General features: G+C 42.1%; 2 protein-coding genes across 5 annotated transcripts in view; one reads left to right on the forward strand and one right to left on the reverse strand.

Moving 5' to 3' along the window:
• LOC126544838 (uncharacterized) overlaps window positions 1-9,683 on the reverse strand; it is a 34,109-nt gene extending 24,426 nt beyond the window's left edge. For both annotated transcript variants that reach the window (XR_008608780.1, XM_050192338.2), the window contains exons 1-3: window positions 9,602-9,683; window positions 7,421-9,195; window positions 3,337-3,540 (exon numbers count right to left, since the gene is read on the reverse strand). Coding sequence is in view for 1 of the 2 variants with exons in the window: in XM_050192338.2 (XP_050048295.1) it covers window positions 3,337-3,540; window positions 7,421-9,126 (1,910 nt within the window). In the remaining variant the exon portion in view is untranslated. The remainder of the gene's footprint in view (window positions 1-3,336; window positions 3,541-7,420; window positions 9,196-9,601) is intronic.
• Window positions 9,684-9,761: 78 nt separating this feature from the next.
• Window positions 9,762-17,864, forward strand: part of LOC126544833 (uncharacterized) — a 133,099-nt gene continuing 124,996 nt past the window's right edge. For all 3 annotated transcript variants that reach the window (XM_050192327.3, XM_055062143.2, XM_055062142.2), the window contains exon 1: window positions 9,762-9,821. The gene's annotated coding sequence lies outside the window, so the exon portion shown is untranslated. The remainder of the gene's footprint in view (window positions 9,822-17,864) is intronic.

Here is a 17,864-nt window from a genome sequence, read left to right on the forward strand (position 1 = left end):
ATGTAACAACTTGCAGCATATGACCAAAATTTGCTATGGGGCCTGGTGAGGGGCCCTTTAAGCAAAGGCACCCTTCTTTGCAAAGAGGCAGCTGGAGGCCTACAGCTTAGCCTGGAGAAGTAGTTAGCAAGCACATGGACTGACTCTGTTTTTTTGATGGGTGCCCTCCTAGACCCATGGTTTGACTCTTCTTGGTGTTCAGCTGCAACAACCGAGCAGATGCGTTCTGCTGTGCTCGGGAGGAGGCCTTTTTTGGGGGGCAGGACAGCGCCAGCACCATCACGAATGCAGACTCTGAAGCAGGGCCAAGCAGACTAATGTTTAAAAACATCAGACAAAATGAAAATGCCCACAAAGACAATATGCCTGGATCCATTGCAGGGGAAATTTCTCTTTACCTTACAGAGGGAACTTGCAGAGACACGGTTAAGCCCCTGACTTATTGGAAAGCGAATGCTAGCCACTTTCCCTAGCTTTCCCACCTCACAAGGGTAGTTTTCACTGTGAATGCGACGTCAGCTGATGTGGAACGTGATTTCTACGGCATCCCTAATAATGACAGCAAAGCAAAATCGGCTGTCAAACCCCTCTTTCGAGCAGCTCATGTTTGTGAAGCGCTACACATAGTTAGGTAGAAGGCAATTGTTCTCACTTTTTTTTTATTTTTAGAGCTAACTGTTGAAGCAGCCACCCTTTACACTTCGGGTTTTGAAAACTAAACGGCGAAGCACCCATTTAGCTCATGACATTTTGTTGCAAAATTTCGATGAATAAAACCAAAATAAAGCTTCTTTTTGCACCTTGCACTGCTTGCGACCTTTATTGCAGCATTTAAAGATGACAAGGACACCTAAGCAAAAATATGCGATGTCGTCATTTTAGCATTAACACATTTAAGCTTAAACAATATTAAAACATGCTGACCATGCAAATACTATAGGTAGCGGGAGAACTGCCCCGATGGGAATTAGTAGGGTGGTTGTACTGTATGATATATGTCACCAAGCTACTATCCCTCGATTTTGGTAATGTGTTTTGCGTATCTTTGCGGTTCATAATACGTCTGATGACATCAGCTTTATGGTGCCTTTAACGGTAATTCGACAAAACTACCAAGATGCATTTCCTACGTTGAGGAATTACAGGAATGGAATTGAACTGCCCGGCCATCCTTGGAGTGGGAATGGGTGAAGTGTTTTCATTCTGAGGAATTGAAAGGAATGGAATTGGAATGGAATGGGGACACCTATTCTGCAACACTGGCTGCTACTGCTGGCGTGCAGACATGTCATGTGGTATATTTAAAAATTTTCCAGGATTTCTGTTTTTGTTGGAAAAGATGTCTGCACAAGATCCAGGTTTCTTTAAGTGCTGTTATCAGTCATTTATTGACACCTTCCACAACTTTCTCATTGACCCCATATCGATTAGGTTAGTTAAAAGTTAGCCAATTAAACAGGAATTAAATAATTATTCCTGTATAATTTAATAAAGGTACAAATGACTAGCATGAACAATGCCCATCACCATACATAGGACACCATTTGCATAATTCCTCTGTTATATTTTAATTGGAACAGCAAGTATATACTTTTCTGCACTAAGAAGATACTACTTTCAACTCATTGCTAGAACACAGTGGAGCTCATTTGAAAATTGAACAAATAAAATATAGATGTGAGGACAAATGTCACATTCAACAGGTTTACTCTGCAAAGGATGTTTGCAGTATAATAGGGCATGGCCACCTAGCTTGAGCTAAGGTCAAGAAATATACTACATAATGCAATCTAAGTGGGAATAAACATCATAATATCAGCAGTCATCCTTGAGAACTTTTTGCATTTTGTTTATTTACTTAAGCACAATTTTCAAAATATATTGTTTAAACATTTGTACGTCATCACCTTTCCTTCTTTTTATTTTTCATTTTTTTTCTTTACTTTTGATAGTGGGCAAGCTAAAGCAAAACGTTGGCATGTAGCTGGTGGCTTGCACGAGGTGTGCACGGGCTCCAGGTGACCCGAAAGCCCGTACCAGACCTGGCCCACAGGATGTGCTCAGGCAGCCCGACGTCATCTCGATTTGGGCTCAGGCTGGGCTCAGGCCACTGTGTCATTTTGTTAGGCAGGGCGGGCCTGGCCACGTACAGAGCCCAACTCAAACCCAGAATATAGATATTATGGCAGAAATGTCCTTGAGCACAACATGCAGAATTTGTTTGAAGAATTAGAAAATACCTGTTTAAAGCCCGAGTCACTGGACAACTTGTTGTTCTTGCTAGTTAGTTACGATGTGGTTGTGTGTGTTTTCCGAATATAGTAGTCTTTGTATGTTTAATTAGTTCTTAATTCAACATAGTAAATAGGATTTAATTTAATCTGACAAATTATTTAGTCCTTTCAACAAAGTCTCACAATGTCGGGCAGGGCCCAGCGGGCCCTGAAATACAGCCCGTGCACAACTCTAGCTTGCATGTCACTACTGTACTGTCCCTTGACATGGTACAAGCTAATCAATCCAGTTCTTTATCAGACCTGGTGAACCCAGTAAGGTGACAGAAAGTTCATTATGTTGGTGGCTGCTATGGTGGTGGTGTCAGCCACAGCTCGGGCATGACACTGCATGCGCGTGCTGCCTACATTATTTGCTAAGTGATGCACAAGAACAGAGCTATCACAAATTTTTTCCAGCCATCAAAAATAATCAGTGCTTTGTAGCTTTAATGGGGTTTCCAGGGTCTGCAGACAGTAAAAGTGATTCATTTATGGTGTGTTTGAAAGCAGTGCTGTCATGATGAACTAGCTGGCCTTGCAAGGTATATTTAGAATATTGCAGGTCTTGCATTCAAGGCAAAAAGAAATGTGTACATTGAAAAGAGAACAATGCAAACAGCCAGGTTCAGCATCTTCAACAATAGTGTACCACTTTTTTAAATAAAATTTCAGGGCAGGAAGCTTAGTTAATCATTCTTCTTAAGCTGCTTATGTGGAGTGTAAGAAATACCCAGAGTTGCACGTGCACTGAGTTGCGTGCGTTGCAAGTTGCACGCAAGAAGCGTAGCAATATTTTTGTGCACATCCAAGTGAAAAGGCACATGTCACGTTCTGTGCTCAATTGCTAGTCACATTTCGTGGTTTTCTGAAACAACTATGAAAGGCAGGGAGGATAAATAATTTATTGATGCCAATACTTTGTCACCTTCTGCAAGCAAATAGGTCTTTTTGTATCCCTTTTGTACTTTGCATCTCATTTTAACTTTTTATCGAGTCATGTTTAACAATAAGCACATAATTGAATTTGCAATAATATTGAATAAAGAAGGCACTGAAATACCGGAAGTCGCACTGGTCACACTGATGAAGCTCCATGTCACACAAGTGGTGCCTCCAAAGATGCCCAGTCATGGTGCGCCATCGAAGACAGACCACTGAGCACTCAGGACAGGCGAAGTCTGGTGTGTCAGCTCGGTGACATTTAATATGATATTCCAGATTTTCCAGCTCACGGAAGCGAACATTGCAGCCCTTACGCTCACAGCTGCAAGAAAAGAAGAGGGGGCAAGGAAAACGTATAAAATTGACTAAATTATTTCACATTAAAAAGGAGAAAAGATTATTGATTGTCTCAAACAGCAGTAAAATTGATTGAAGCCCTAGGTAAAAAGGAAGACAAGCATAAGGGCAAGCAATGAAATGAAATTTCAATTTATTGATCAAATGCCACATGTTTATTCATTTTGGTTATGAAGACTATCGAAACGTAATGAAAAAAAAAAAAAGACCAGTGAGCGTAAAGGTAGCAGTAACAAGGCTATGATATATACGGCTTTCAATAAGGCATTAGTGCACACCTACATAAGATGAAACTTATCAATGATGGACACTACTTATTTACTTAATGTAATGGAATAATATCTGGTGCTGCTACTTAACTATGTGGGCTGCATTGATGATGAGATATTGTACAGCAAAATATTATTTGCTCAAACATAAACTGAACTCAAGTTTTTATGCGATATTTTTACAGCAACGCCCTCAGAATGACCACTGCTGCCAACAACGAAAATTTCAGTACCATGAACTTCAGTAAATGCGAATTTCTGTTGTACAAACTTTTTCTGCAACAATGTTCGGCCTAACCTGCCAGTTAAATCATGCACTTCTTAGCTCCAAATGCTTGCTTTAAAGGGTCCCTGAAGCACTTTACTAACTAATGATAGAATGGCCTCACCATTAAAGGTCATCGTCTCAAAAATCTCATGCCACAAAACTTTTTCGAATCCTTCACCTATAAGTGGAGTCATACCCAACTTTCTCTATTCATCTCTGCTAGCACAATGAAGATACCTACACAGTGGAGAGGCCAAGAGAGTAAAGCCCCGGCCAAAAGTTGAGTGTCGCAGCAGCGAAAGGGCTCGTTGCGGCACCCTTTGGTGGCCGTGGTAGACTACGCTACGCAGCACACTGCTGCCATCTCAGAAGCCACAGGCAGCTGACCCAGCTATGTGCAGCACAAAGATGAAATTATTTTTCTATCTTTTTGAGATTGCATCCATTTATTTTTAATTTCTCTACCAAAAAATTAGCAACTATGTATTACTGGGAATGCTCTCACGATCACGAAATCAGTCAATAGCATTGGTGGGCCAGCTGCTTTCGAAGACGCTGCATGAAAACATTGCAGAAGCGAGAGCAAGTGATCTTTTGCTGGTTTTGGCACGATATTGTGAATTCCCTGCTGCATGCAGTGCAGCAATATTTGGCTCACATGTCCATGGCAGTCTTTAGAACAGATCAGCAGTGTTTTCTATGTTCAAGAAGTGTTTCAAGGCCCCTTCAAGTGCATGGACCCTAAAGCAATAGTTAAATATATTATTTAAAAAAAAATTAAATTATGGGGTTTTACGTGCCAAAACCACTTTCTGATTATGAGGCACGCCGTAGTGGGGGACTCCGGAAATTTGGACCACCTGGGGTTCTTTAACGTGCACCTAAATCTAAGTACATGAGTGTTTTCGCATTTCGCCCCCATCGAAATGCGACCGCCGTGGCCGGGATTCGATCCCGCGACCTCGTGCTTAGCAGCCCAACACCATAAATATATTATTTGTTGCAGCTCTGTGGTGGCTATAATGTGGGCATTGAACTAAGATGGTTACATACCAACTTTTATAGAGTGCTGTAACAACAGCACCACCATAGAGGATGTGGCCTTTGAACACTTAATCATCAGCAAGCAGAAAACCATACTCTAGTTATTCTAGTTATGTACGAGGAATTTGACACATCCACCGTCAGCAATGTCCGATATGAGTATAAAATGCAGAACTGGGGGCGTATGCTGTAAGAGTCCAGCTAGTTGACTGTCCATTTCGGCTGCTGCTGATTGACAGAAGCTGTACGAGCAAGAAGGAAACAAGCCCTCCTTGCCTATCTCCTTCTTCCTCGTACAACTCCAGCCAATTTGCGGCGATCAAAATGGCCAGTCGACTTGGTAGACTCTTACAGAATACCACCCCTGGAGCCAATTATATTATTTCTGCAAGACAGTAAAGGTGCGTACTTTCGAACAATGTAATATATGTCTGTGTCTTTGAATGCAAGTTAATGGGGCACTGAAAAGGAATATTAAGTCAACCTGTATTAATAAATTACATTCTTGTAATAGTAAACAGCCACTCTTACTGCGAGAAGAAATTTTGTGAGTCAGAAAAAGTTCAGACAGGTGGCAATAACACTTTGAGGTTCTCCCACCAGCTCACTATGAGGCTATGGATTTTGAAAGCGCCTACTCAAGTCTAGCTAATTGTTTATCAGTGAAGGGGTATTACATTACATTCTAAAGCAATCAACTTAGCAATTTAACATTCTCTGTGCCCAGTATGGCTTTAAATAGGGAGTTTTAGCTTGTCCAGTACTTTGGTTAACACAGGCAGACTGGGCATTTTACCGAGGGGGGGGGTAGACGTAAACGTGAGTGGCCAGAGTGGTGCAGCCACCTGGTGGGGCAGAGCTCAACCAGACAAATAATGATCTAATACTGCAGTAATTAAGTGTATCATTTTTCATTGCTAGTCTAAGTTTTCGCAGAGGCGTAACTGTGTCATGATTCGCCACTGCCGAAAACTTGCATCAGCAGTAAAGTAGAATAAAGCTGGTCGATACAATGTTAGCTCTGTGTTTGTGTGGTTCAGCTGTGCCCCAAGAGGTGACAGCACCTGCCAAGCCGCTCACATTTGCGCCTCCCGCCCATCCGCTAAGACGCCCAGTCCGCCTGCGTTTACCAGAACGCCAGACAAGCTAAACCTCTCTAATGTTATCAGTACTTTCTTAACAATGAAAGGAAAAATGCAGTCGAGTGCGGCAGATGATTAGATGGGATAATGAGTTTCAGAAATTAGTTAGCATAGTATGCGTTCAGTTCACACAAGCCAGGATAACTGAAAGATCGCTGGGTGGATGTCTTCTGTGTTTCAGCGAATAAGCGGACTGCAATGACTCCTTTTCTTTGTGAAAGCAAGCTCACGTATGTACGTTTCGCCTGAAGAAACTTTCATTTGACTGAACGCTTTTTCGAGATGTTCTAAGTTTGTTGGAGTTTTACTGTACCTATACTTATAACAGTAACATTATCAAAGTTGGGCCCATAACCACATGCAATGTAATGCAAATTTAGATGCAGCTCCCTGAATGATCAACAAAGGCATGGTCATACTCTTAATGACAGCAGCTGAAAAATGCAGGTCTAACTTTTAAAATTTTGTATTTCATGCCCAGTGGCACCGATGGCATCAGTATCATGTCTCAGATATGGCGATTTTGTTGACATATTGGGGCTTGGTTCAGCAAAGATAGCGAATAGTTGCCAGGTTGAGTCTTTGCATACTTTTGACCTCAGCGGGACTGGGAGGAGGATATTCTTTGCCTCGACAGAGGATGCACACACGTTCCCTGTTTGGCGGTGGGTGTGCCTTTCGGTGGGATCATGGGCACATGAAGACCTCCTCTTGCACGCAAAAGATGCTAGGTCGCGGATTGTGACCAAAGAGTGCAGCCAAGCTGGCACGAAATACCATCCATTGCATACTTTTGAAAGTAGTACAACCATTATTTATCAACAATTCTGATCATACGCTGCAAGAATCACAGATGCCTTAGGAAGTTGGTGAAATGAAGTTCATTGTGGTGTAGCCAATCATATTTTTTTTTGTCTCATTAAGCCTCTACTCATGGTAAAGCTGCCTATTTTGAGTCCAAGAGGTGTAATATACCTACCTATCCAGCTTAGCTGTGTATTTCTCTTCAGTATCCTTTTAAAGAATAAAAGAAAAGCCAACTGAAAACAGTGCAACATTAAATACAATGTTCCGAGTGCATTCACAATACCATGTTTACAAAAGCAGGAAGTGCAAACTTACATAAAGCTTCCCTGTTCCCTGTTGATCTTTTGCCTCCAAGCCATCTGCGAGGAGGATATTGCCGAGTCACTCGTCTCATATGGCAACGTCTTACGGCACTCTTCTTTCTTCTTTGGTGTTGTACAAATGGGCTTGACAGCCTGCTTCAGTGAACCAACGGCAACCTGACATGGAGGCCCAGCTCTGAACTCTGGTAGTGCAGGTGCAGGCTGCTTTGGGGCAGTATCTTGGGAGGGTGCAGGCTCAAGTAATGTCACCTCTTCAGCTGGTGTGGAAGCTCGCATCTGGTCAGGCTGGTTGGTGTATATCCACTCCAAGCGTATCTTTTTGGACTTTGCCTGGTGGGCTTGACTTAAATGACGACAACAATCATCAAGTGTGAAAAAGCCACGCCGGCACTTGCCACAAAGAAATCGCTTCTCTGCACGATTTATTGGTTGTTGAAAGCTTTGTTGTACAGACCTTCTCTGCATAGCAGGGGCACATTTCTTGTTGCCTTGACGATGGGACTCTGCATGTTTAATGGCTTCAATTTTTGATTCATGGAGGAAAAGGCAAACCTTGCAACGATAGCAGACAACCTGTTCAACAAGGTTTGCAGCAGAAAAATTCTTCTTAGCAGTTTTTTGTGCAGCTTGCTCATTTTGCGCACTTTTTGGAATGGAGGTTTGAATAAGGTCTTGTCTTCTACTGTTGTCCAGGTCCTGAGAAGCAACAGGCTGAGGTAACTTTGAAGATATGGAGGCTGGAGGAGGAACTAAATTTCCAGTTTTATTCAATGAGTCACATAAAAGGCTTGAGGCTCCCTCAGCCGTAAGCTGCCTCTGTGTGTCGGAGAAAGATGGCTTGTTTAGTACCATATGCTGCATACTTGTCATATCACTAGAGTTTGTGTGACTGGCTGCTTTCAAAGAGCTGTTACTTGGCCTTTCTTCTTGTACTGTGTGCACCTGTTGTGAGCATGGAATGTTACAATTAGATTTTGCAGTGCAATACAGGGCGTCATCCAATAACCCATTTAGTGAAGACGGCTGTTCGGATGAAACGCTGTTATTTGGAATGTTTAAGAGTGGAATGCATGAGTATTGCTGGTAAGCGGATGTGATATTGTCTACGTCAAGCACTGCCTCTGTTGGCGCCATGTGCTGAACATCAATTCCAAGAGATGGCAACGATTCAGCAGGAGAAAGGTTTGACCTCTGGATGTCGCAATAAGAATACGTGGCTTCCGTTTGGTAACCATGATGCTGAGATTGTTCATTGATGTCGTGAATTTTAGTGCCGTCAACATGGTATGTTGCAACATTTTGACTTAAGCTGACTTGCATGTCATCGATATGCTTCTCCGAGGTCGTCGCAGCACGAGGCGCCTCTGGGCTAGTCTGAGTGTTGGTCATCTGCGCCAGAAGTGCCCACAGCTGCAAACCACCTCCGGCACGAAGCCCCGGTCGCAGCTCCGATACCGGTGGCAGGGCACCTGTTGACTGGGTGTCGGAGGTGCTTGGGCCCAACATTCCGTTGGAAAGCCAAGTCGGTATAGATGAAATATGAAGGGTGCCATTCTGACTGCATGTTGTAGGAGTGCCCCCCGAGACGTTAGCTGCTGAAGATTCCAAGTTTTCGAGGCAATGTGCAATTTGTGAAGCTTGACTAGATGCGGAAACATCGCAGTTGAGGATATCGGCTGACGACGCTCCAAAATCCATTGATGAGATTCTGCACAAGCTCTTGTAATTAGAGGCTTTTAAGCTTTACCTTCATGCTGCACTTGGCACCTGAAAGATGAAATGTCGTGTTCAGAATGACAGCCACTGTGATGACAATCCCAGTAAAGTAGTCTGCTATTAGTGGAGGTATCTCGCGTTTTCACTTTCGATGCGATTTCACATTTTATAACAAGCCATAAATGAACAACACAGGTTCGATTAGGAAGTACATCATCGGCACACGATCTCACATGCTCTACGCGCTGAGGGAAATTCAAAACCGCGGCACTGATTCCGTAAGCCTACGAGCACCTCGTCTAGAGGCTAGGGAGGAGAGCCCAATAAATATGGAACGATAAGCACTAGTTTTGAATTTGTACAACATGCACAAGGAGAAAGTTCAATGCATCGGCAAGTAAAAAAAGTGGCCCACAAGTGCACGTCTTTTATTTACAAGCAAAATAAATTTTGTTACCTAAGGTGCATGGTCGTGTATAGTCTCTACAGAGGTTCCAAATTTCATCCAATATGCCCAAGAAAAATGTGGTTGGGCTATCCAAATAAGAGCCATCCAATGAAAATTCGAGAAATAACCGCCATACCAAGGCAAGGCTGCAATTCGCCTACTTTCAGCCAATGGAGTAAATGTGCGACAACACAACCAAGAAACAGCAATGGCGTCGAAGCGTGCGCAGGTAAGCTCAGGATGCAAAAATTCTGCCTTTATTGATCTTTAAACGAAGTCATCTGGGTCTGAAAATTAAAGCATACAATTAAACATACAAACGATCGGTTTTCTGGTCATTCCAGTCAACTATATTGGCGTAAACACACCATACGGCCATGGCGGAAAGAGTATTATACCCTCACACCAAAGGCGTTTCTGAAAATAACCTCGACTCAAGACAAGAAATTTCGCTTCTATGGCCGGCGGATTGACGTCTGCTCCTACTCGGCGGCTTCAATTTGCGGTTGTAATAAAGTAGCTTAAACTTTAGGCGGAATTTGTTAAGCTATTGTTGTAAAACTACATTATATACGTCCTGTTGGTACAAGTAGTCGAGGAAAACGTGACTAGGCCTACATTATCGCTTTATCGCCATAGCTGCATGACATTTCAGTGTGTGTTGGTCCACAGCCTGTTTACTGTGCATCACTATTTTTACCGTTTCATTCTCGTGTGCCAAATTTAGAATTGTTGGCGGTTTCTGTTTCTCGTGGGGTAATGCAACTGCACGTAGCAATGGCTTCAAACATATGCTGTTGACGTCCCTGTTTTGCTTTTGTCCGGTGTGGTGTTGCTCCATTCACTGAGAGGCTAGTGGCGCGTCTTTCATAGCCTCACGCTTCTCGCTGTATTGTGACCGCTGAGGTAAATTTCTGTGAGCCATTTGCCCTCACCAGCCTTCTTGTGACCGATGGGATAATACGAAGTCAGCGCCGTGTGTTTTTATAGTTGTACTGTAGCACGTCACGGTAATAGTGTGGAGTTCAGCTGTTGTGCTATTTCTGAGAACCTCGGATACCACCAATAGTTTACTATCGCTAAACATTCGTAGCTCGACAACGTTTCATTAATTGTGCTGGTGTGCATATTCTCTACGCTAGCACTTCATATTCTTGTTTGTATAATATACTGGCCATGTTTTAATAAAGCAAGTGTTAACGTGCACAGATAGTGCGTTATTTTTGAGTGGTTTGCATTTACGAGCAGTGCAGACAAACACCGTGTTTTGTTTACGAAAGGTAGTGCAAGCATATGCAGATACTGTGACCCACGTGCAGTCGTGCAGTGTGTGGAAATATCGCGGTTTCGGTTTCAACGCGAGCTTGTTTGGTGCTGACCCACACGAGTTCGGGCCTACGTCAAATGGCGAAGCATGGGAATGCCCACGTGTGCCCTATCACCAGGTATTAAAGGAAGCCAGTGATCCTGACCTGGTAACGCATAGAGCGATGCTCCGTTATAGCCCGACTTCCATATTGCTACGTGCAACCGTTCTTTTTTCATTTTACACAGACTTGCGTTATGCATGTGTTGAGACAACATATTGTCGCGGGGCACTTCCGGTGGTAAATTTAATTTAATTTTACACTGAATACCGTAGTTAACATGACAGCCTTAGCATTCAAGTGTCTGCACTGCACACAGCAGTAACTTTTTACGTCTCATGTTGACCTTGATAAAAAAAAAAAACTTATCCGAAAGCCTGAGTGTTGCTTTTCTGAATTCTCCTCCTGTTGGTCTCTTCAACACATTTATTTTATTATGTGAAACCACATACTGTGTCGATTCCCCAAAACGTAAGCCTGAGCATGCGCTTTTAGCACTTATGATGCTTCTGTGAGAACTGTGGGTATATGGGCCAACTTTGACTTTGTCAACTTCTGCTTGCCACAGTAACGGTGGTCACAGTTTATTTTAAACAGCTGATGGAAGAAAATTTGATGCTGGAAATTTTTATGTACTGATATCTGGTGGATGTCTACAGAATCAAATCTTAATCATTTGTCTCACCACACCACCTTTCAGTCCTGACAGAACTATAGTTCTTTCAGGACTGAAAGGCGGTGTAGTGAGACAAATTATTAACATCTGAATTTGTACATATGCACCAGATATCAGTACATAAAAATTCTAAGCATCAAATTTTCTTCTATAAGCTGTAGCTATGGCTATTTGATAGCCGTGCAAACTAGTGAAGGAAATTTATATTCAAGGTAGTCTATAATGCTACTAGTTACATTTTGTTGGCTGATGTAACTATGTCAATATTTCGACTATATGTCTTAGTGAAAACAATGGGTGAATTCTTGTTAATTAGTCGATTAGGCATTTCAATTTTTTGTGCAAGTGATGTCCGCCTTTTCAAGTAGGCCAGCTCATGGACTAGAATTGTGCTATCTGCCACGGAAAATTTTAAACAGATTTTGAAGGTGTTCACTGAAATACTCCGCATTAGCACCTGCTACATTTGCTGTCTGTTCTCACTAGTAAAGCTGGTGTGATGACCTTTAGGGGTGGTGAAGAATTGAGTGAAATGAGAGTAGAAATGATACGTTAACCTGACCCTGGTATTGTACGAGTTTTATTCCTTTTGGTCATCAAACAAAAAGCAAGAACACAAGGCATTTTTGGTTTGGCAGAGCCAGGAGTTGCTGAAGAATAATGGCTGTCTTGGTGAATATTTAAATTCAAGAGTTTCACTGCGCTACCTTGATGGCCATGAAGTTATCTCTAACATTTGTGTGTGCACATATGTGTGCATATGTTGATGCTGCAGTTCATTAAGTTAGGCTACAGACTACCATTCAGTTGATATGTCATTAAAATATAATTGTGCTAAGTATAGCAAGGGCTACTGTATTATATTTCATTGCAATTAAGTGAGAAGAGCCAGTGCATTTAAGACACTGTTGCGCTTCTTGACAGGTACTCAAGTTTTTCATAGCAGGGTGGTGCTATGTTTATGACAAGCATTCTGTCTCTGCCTGGAGACAAGTGCACTGCATGGGTCGTGCACGCACAAGCTTGGAGTGTACTTTGTTGGTTTCCTGGGAGGCACACCTAGGCCTCAAGGAAATTCAGCTTTTCTTTTTTTTTTTCTGGGGGTGGGGGGATATATACGGTCTTTGTTTAGTCTTGACTTCTCTCACGCTGGTTCTTTAGGCCTGCTCATAAAGTACTTGGCTGCCTTGGCGGCTATGGCATTCTGCTACTAAATGAGGTCATTGGCTTTTATTTCTTGCCACTATGACGGCATTCCAATGGCGGTGCAGTGCAGAAACACTCATTCACCAAGCTTTCAGTGCACGTAAAGAGCACCAGATGGTCAAAATTAATCTGGAGTCCTTCACTGTTTTTCACATCCCTTTGTTGCTTTGAGACATTAAACCATATCAGTCAGTCATTGCTCATGGAGAGCTAGATGTTTCTTGGATGCCTTGACTGTAAGTTGCTGTGAAGGCCATACTTTACATTGCATGTAACTTCTTTAATGGTGCATGTAACTAGGGCCGTATTCTCAAACATTCACCTTCTGCGATAGTTTCGCCGCCGCTATAGTCGCGTTCAATAAATCAAGTGACTGCTTACCCGTGACGTCAGTGTGCACTATCAATGCATGCTGTCAAACGCTTCACATCGCATGAGAGAGCGCGCCGTACGAGTGCAGAGCGGCTCGGGTGTGTTGTTTTCGAGTGTAGTGGCCGCAGTACGGGTTCTGCACACTGACTACGGTTGGTTACGGCTGCTTTAGGTAAAATAAATTGCATAAAGAAGTGTGAAATGTTTTATTTTAAATGAATCAACAAATATTGTCTCGAAACAATGCGTGTAAGGCGCCACCAATAAGGCTACTATAAACTACCACCTACCTTATCTCTACTACACTCCACCACCAACCAAACGCCAAAAGACATGTTTGTTAATTCAGTATATGTCAAGAGCACCCATCGAAACCATGACGTTAAAATGACATAGGCCGGAACTACTATACGACGCTGTTTATTTTCCGGTTTTGCTAAAGCTGCCAATCAGCGCACGCTGTTGGCGGAGGCGTGTCCAAGGCAACAGTTTCGCGGAAGGCGAACGTTTCAGAATACGGGCCCTATTCACTGAAGAACAGCTTACTACATTTTTCTTTGTTTAAACTATAACAAACACTTGCTTTAACTGCCAATTGTGTAGCCTACGACAGCCTTATGCATAAAATTGTACTTTATGTCTGTCATATATTTTAAGTTAGTGCAAAAAAGAGCCTTTAGGGTTTGTTTACACCATTAAAAGTGCTTATGTTAAAAAACTCTGCAAGTGAAGTATTTGGGTGTTACACTGAGGAGTAACTTAAGTTGGGAACCCCATATAGATAATATTTATAGTAATGCACTAAAAAAGCTGGCATTTTTAAAACGTATACTACTTCATGCGTCACCCACTGTAAAGTTTATATACAAAGCTCTCATCAGGTCAAAATTAGAATATGTGGTCCTAATCTGGAGTCCGTATCAACAATATTTAATTTAATATATAGAAAGGGTGCAGAACTTAGCCTTGAGGTTTATCTATTCTACCTATTTGCGTTTCTCAAGCGTATCTGTCCTTCGAGATAGGGCAAAGATGAAAAAACTCGATCATCATAGAATGGTGTCCAGAATGAAATGTAATTATCAGCTTTACCAAGGTCAACTTAAAATACCGCGTGAACATCACATATCCGAGCTGTCCATGTACTTTGATTGTACACAATAAAACATTTAGGCAACCATTTATTTACCTTAACATACATCAATATTCCCCATTACCTCATGCTATATCAATATGGAATAAGTTACCACAAGTAGTTAATGCTTATACAACACAATCGTTTGTTCATATTGTGAATAATTTTCCTTTCGATGAATAGCTGCACACAATGAAGGAAATTAATGAATTCTCGTGTGTGTGTGTTGTATTAAAATGAGGTAAAATGCTGAATGTAGTGAACTGTTGTGTGTGCATGCGATGTCACTGCTTTGTTGTCGAGTTTCGAACTACGACTATTGTTCTTACTTCATACTTATTGTTGGTAATTCAAAATTGCAGATGCTGATGTCCCTGTATTTTTTTCTTTATTCTGTATTTTTCGATTTCTAGTCTTGTTTATTACCATTAATGTTACCACTCCTGCTTGGGCCCAAATAGGGCCTGCAGTATTTTAATATAAATAAATAAATAAAGTTCTCTCAGAAACCCATAAACAAGCTAGCAGAATACCTAAAGATGACAGGGTTGCAACTGAGCCCAGAGAAAACAATTCACCCTCACCTAGGGGAAGGAAACTAGATGTGCCAAGGTGCATTTTTTTATCTGGGTGGCATACAACTTCAGTGGCGTACAACTTCAGAGAACAACTGAATTGACAGTCCAGATTCTGGGCAAACTAGAAGCCAGAAAGCCAACCTTGGAGAGCCTGCTCATGAAAGGACTGCGCAGGATAACTGGTTTCCCAAAACACGCCAAGGTAGAACTCTACTAGTACTATAGGCTACCTAAGCTCAAAGCAATCGTGTGATTCAATGAAAGAAAACTGAAGGTGTAGAACATCTACAGAGTCTGGCAGTAGTTTCTACTTGCATCATGGGACCTTGCTTGGGAACTGGAAGCCCATATCACGAGAATAGCACTTTAAGAAGATGTAGAAGTGTTCATTACCAAGCTGATGACCAGGGAACACAGTCCTGAAAGCCAGTTGAGAGCCCAAAGTATCAATGAAGAAACTTTGTTGAACAATGGCTCTGACTGTGCACAGGTGCTGCTTGGAACAGGATGACTTCCACAGCTAGCTGTGGTGGCTACTGCTGACACTACAAGAAACCTTAAGTTTATGATAACAATTGTGTGACAGCAGGCTGAGCACAGTTGAGATTGAACTTCAAGACATCTATGCTGTAGAGCGGTAAAAGGCAGCTTATGGGAAAAGTAAAGTAATGGTATACACATCCCTTGATGCCTTAAAGGAACCCTTAAATGATTTTGTCAGCTGTGTACAAATGTACTGAGTTGGTAGGATAGGTCCTTGTGACCGCCAAGGGGTCAGATTGGAGTGCACTGCGCACACTGTGTAATTATTATTTGTTTCAAACGTCTGCATCACTACAGATTGTAGTGACAATGCTTTTCATGTTTTCACCCTCCTTTGCCCATTCTACGTAGAATGGGTGAGTAATGTCACTCAGAAGAGCAATCTGATTGGCTTTCCACGTAACATCATCAGTAATACTTCATCTATGCCATAGAACTAAGCTTCCTTATTATAGCATTGTAATGTAGTAATGTTTATACCTGTAGAAATATTTACACAAATGCAACAAATCTTTGTTTTTTCAAACCAATGGTGCACTGATGTTGAGTATGTGGGTTGCCTGCGAGAGAAGGAATTGAATAAAGAGTTTCTTCCAAAAAGCTGGAGGCTGGCTAGGCAGCACAGAGGAAGGCAAGAAAGAATGCAACAAAAGTGCAGTGGTATTAGAAAAATTAACAGTGCAAGAAAGACACTGTATGAAGAAGTGTCCAACTAGTCCACCTATCCATCCTAAAAGTGTTGTAATAGCTGCTGGTGGGACATGGAGGAGTTATATCACATGAGCATGGGTGCAGCAGTCTCTTCTGGCAGCAGAAACATATAGTACCAGCACTAGTGCTCCTGTTCTTGCACTGCAGGTGTATGCAAAAAGTAAACTGCAGCAACTGCATGCTGTAGAAGATGCGAACACTGCAATAAACTTAATTTTGACACCACCAACACCACAGTAGTAAGAAAAAGTGTCAGCCAATCGTGCACCTTTCTTTCTTTCTCTCTATTCCTTTTTTTCCCCCCCACATGCGCATGGGGTTGCGCTGGAGAGGTTTTTGGCATACAGGCGACAGAGGGACTGACAGACGAATCGGCTAGCCATATACAGCTTCACTGTGAAACATTTCTGGGTCCATTTAAGGGTACTGGCAGGAACACACCATAGAAAGGCAGCAAAGGACGAGGTCTCTGCTGTAAATTAAGCATGGCTTGCAGCCTGGTGGTCCACCCGAATTGGGTATTAGGACATGTGAGCAACCTTGGCAATGAGGCACTATATGCATTAATGAGGCACTTCATGTTCGAGTATGTCCTCTGCCAAGGTTTGAGCAACTCTGTCCATTTGTCATGTATGACAGTAGGAAGAACTAAGGAAGCAAGCGAAATGCATTGTGCGAGACGATGCCTGTGATTCCTCATCCCATACCGAAGGGAATTCCCCCCAAAGCACAAATTTTGGTACGCAAGGCATGCATTGGCTTTAGCCTAGCTGAAGATATTCTAGCCAAGTTGTTGGGTTCGTACACTTCCTTTAAATTGGAAAATAGATTCAAGGGCCCTTAAAACTCCTTGAAAATAAATTTGCTCCTTGAATTCCTTCGGAAACTGGGATTGCTGGTGACTTTTGAACATTCAAAGTAATAAACTCTGCACACGGGCTATGCCATTGACACTGTCTATTGGGGAACATTCCTTATTTTTTACAGTGTGGCTAAATGATTACAATGGGGCATGTAGACAGCCACCAACGACAGCTTTGTTTAAATCACTGTTGCCATCGTGGAGCTAGACAAAGCCAGCTCAAGAAACCAAGTCGTGCCAGTTTTCTGTTCTTTTGCTGGTTGGTTCACACCACTGCCATCATGGCTCCATTTAACGCCCTAGGCTCTAGAAATGCCTGGCGGAAAGTAAGTTTCAGCCATTTGGCTTGAGCACGAGTATCGTTGGCCGAAGACAAACACTGCTAAAAATCATGCCAGAAGGCAATTGACATTATTATCCTAATATAACTCTCATCACTGCCTTATATTGGACCTTATAATAAGAGGCTTCAATGTGCTTTTGAAGTTTAAAACAAAGAGTGACTAGTTAATTACTACTGATTAATTTTGCCACGGGAAGCATCACCAAATTTACTCTCCCCCCTGCCTGCTTTTTATTTACAGGAGTACTGATACAACATTTCTCACTCGTCATTCTTTTGCATTACATGGAGGTCTGAATATTTGATGCCCTAGAGGAATTGTGGCAAGCATTGGAATGACCTAAATAATTTACTATGGCTAAGGTTGGGCATTGTCTAAAAATGTTTTGCTTAGTTAATCAGGAATTATTTATTGCATAATTAATCAATGAACTTTGTTGACTTGCCATGCGGGAGCTCAATAAACCAACAAAACTGAT

The sequence above is a fragment of the Dermacentor andersoni genome, chromosome 1, assembly GCF_023375885.2.
Source record: "Dermacentor andersoni chromosome 1, qqDerAnde1_hic_scaffold, whole genome shotgun sequence".
Classification (NCBI taxonomy): Eukaryota; Metazoa; Arthropoda; class Arachnida; order Ixodida; family Ixodidae; genus Dermacentor; species Dermacentor andersoni.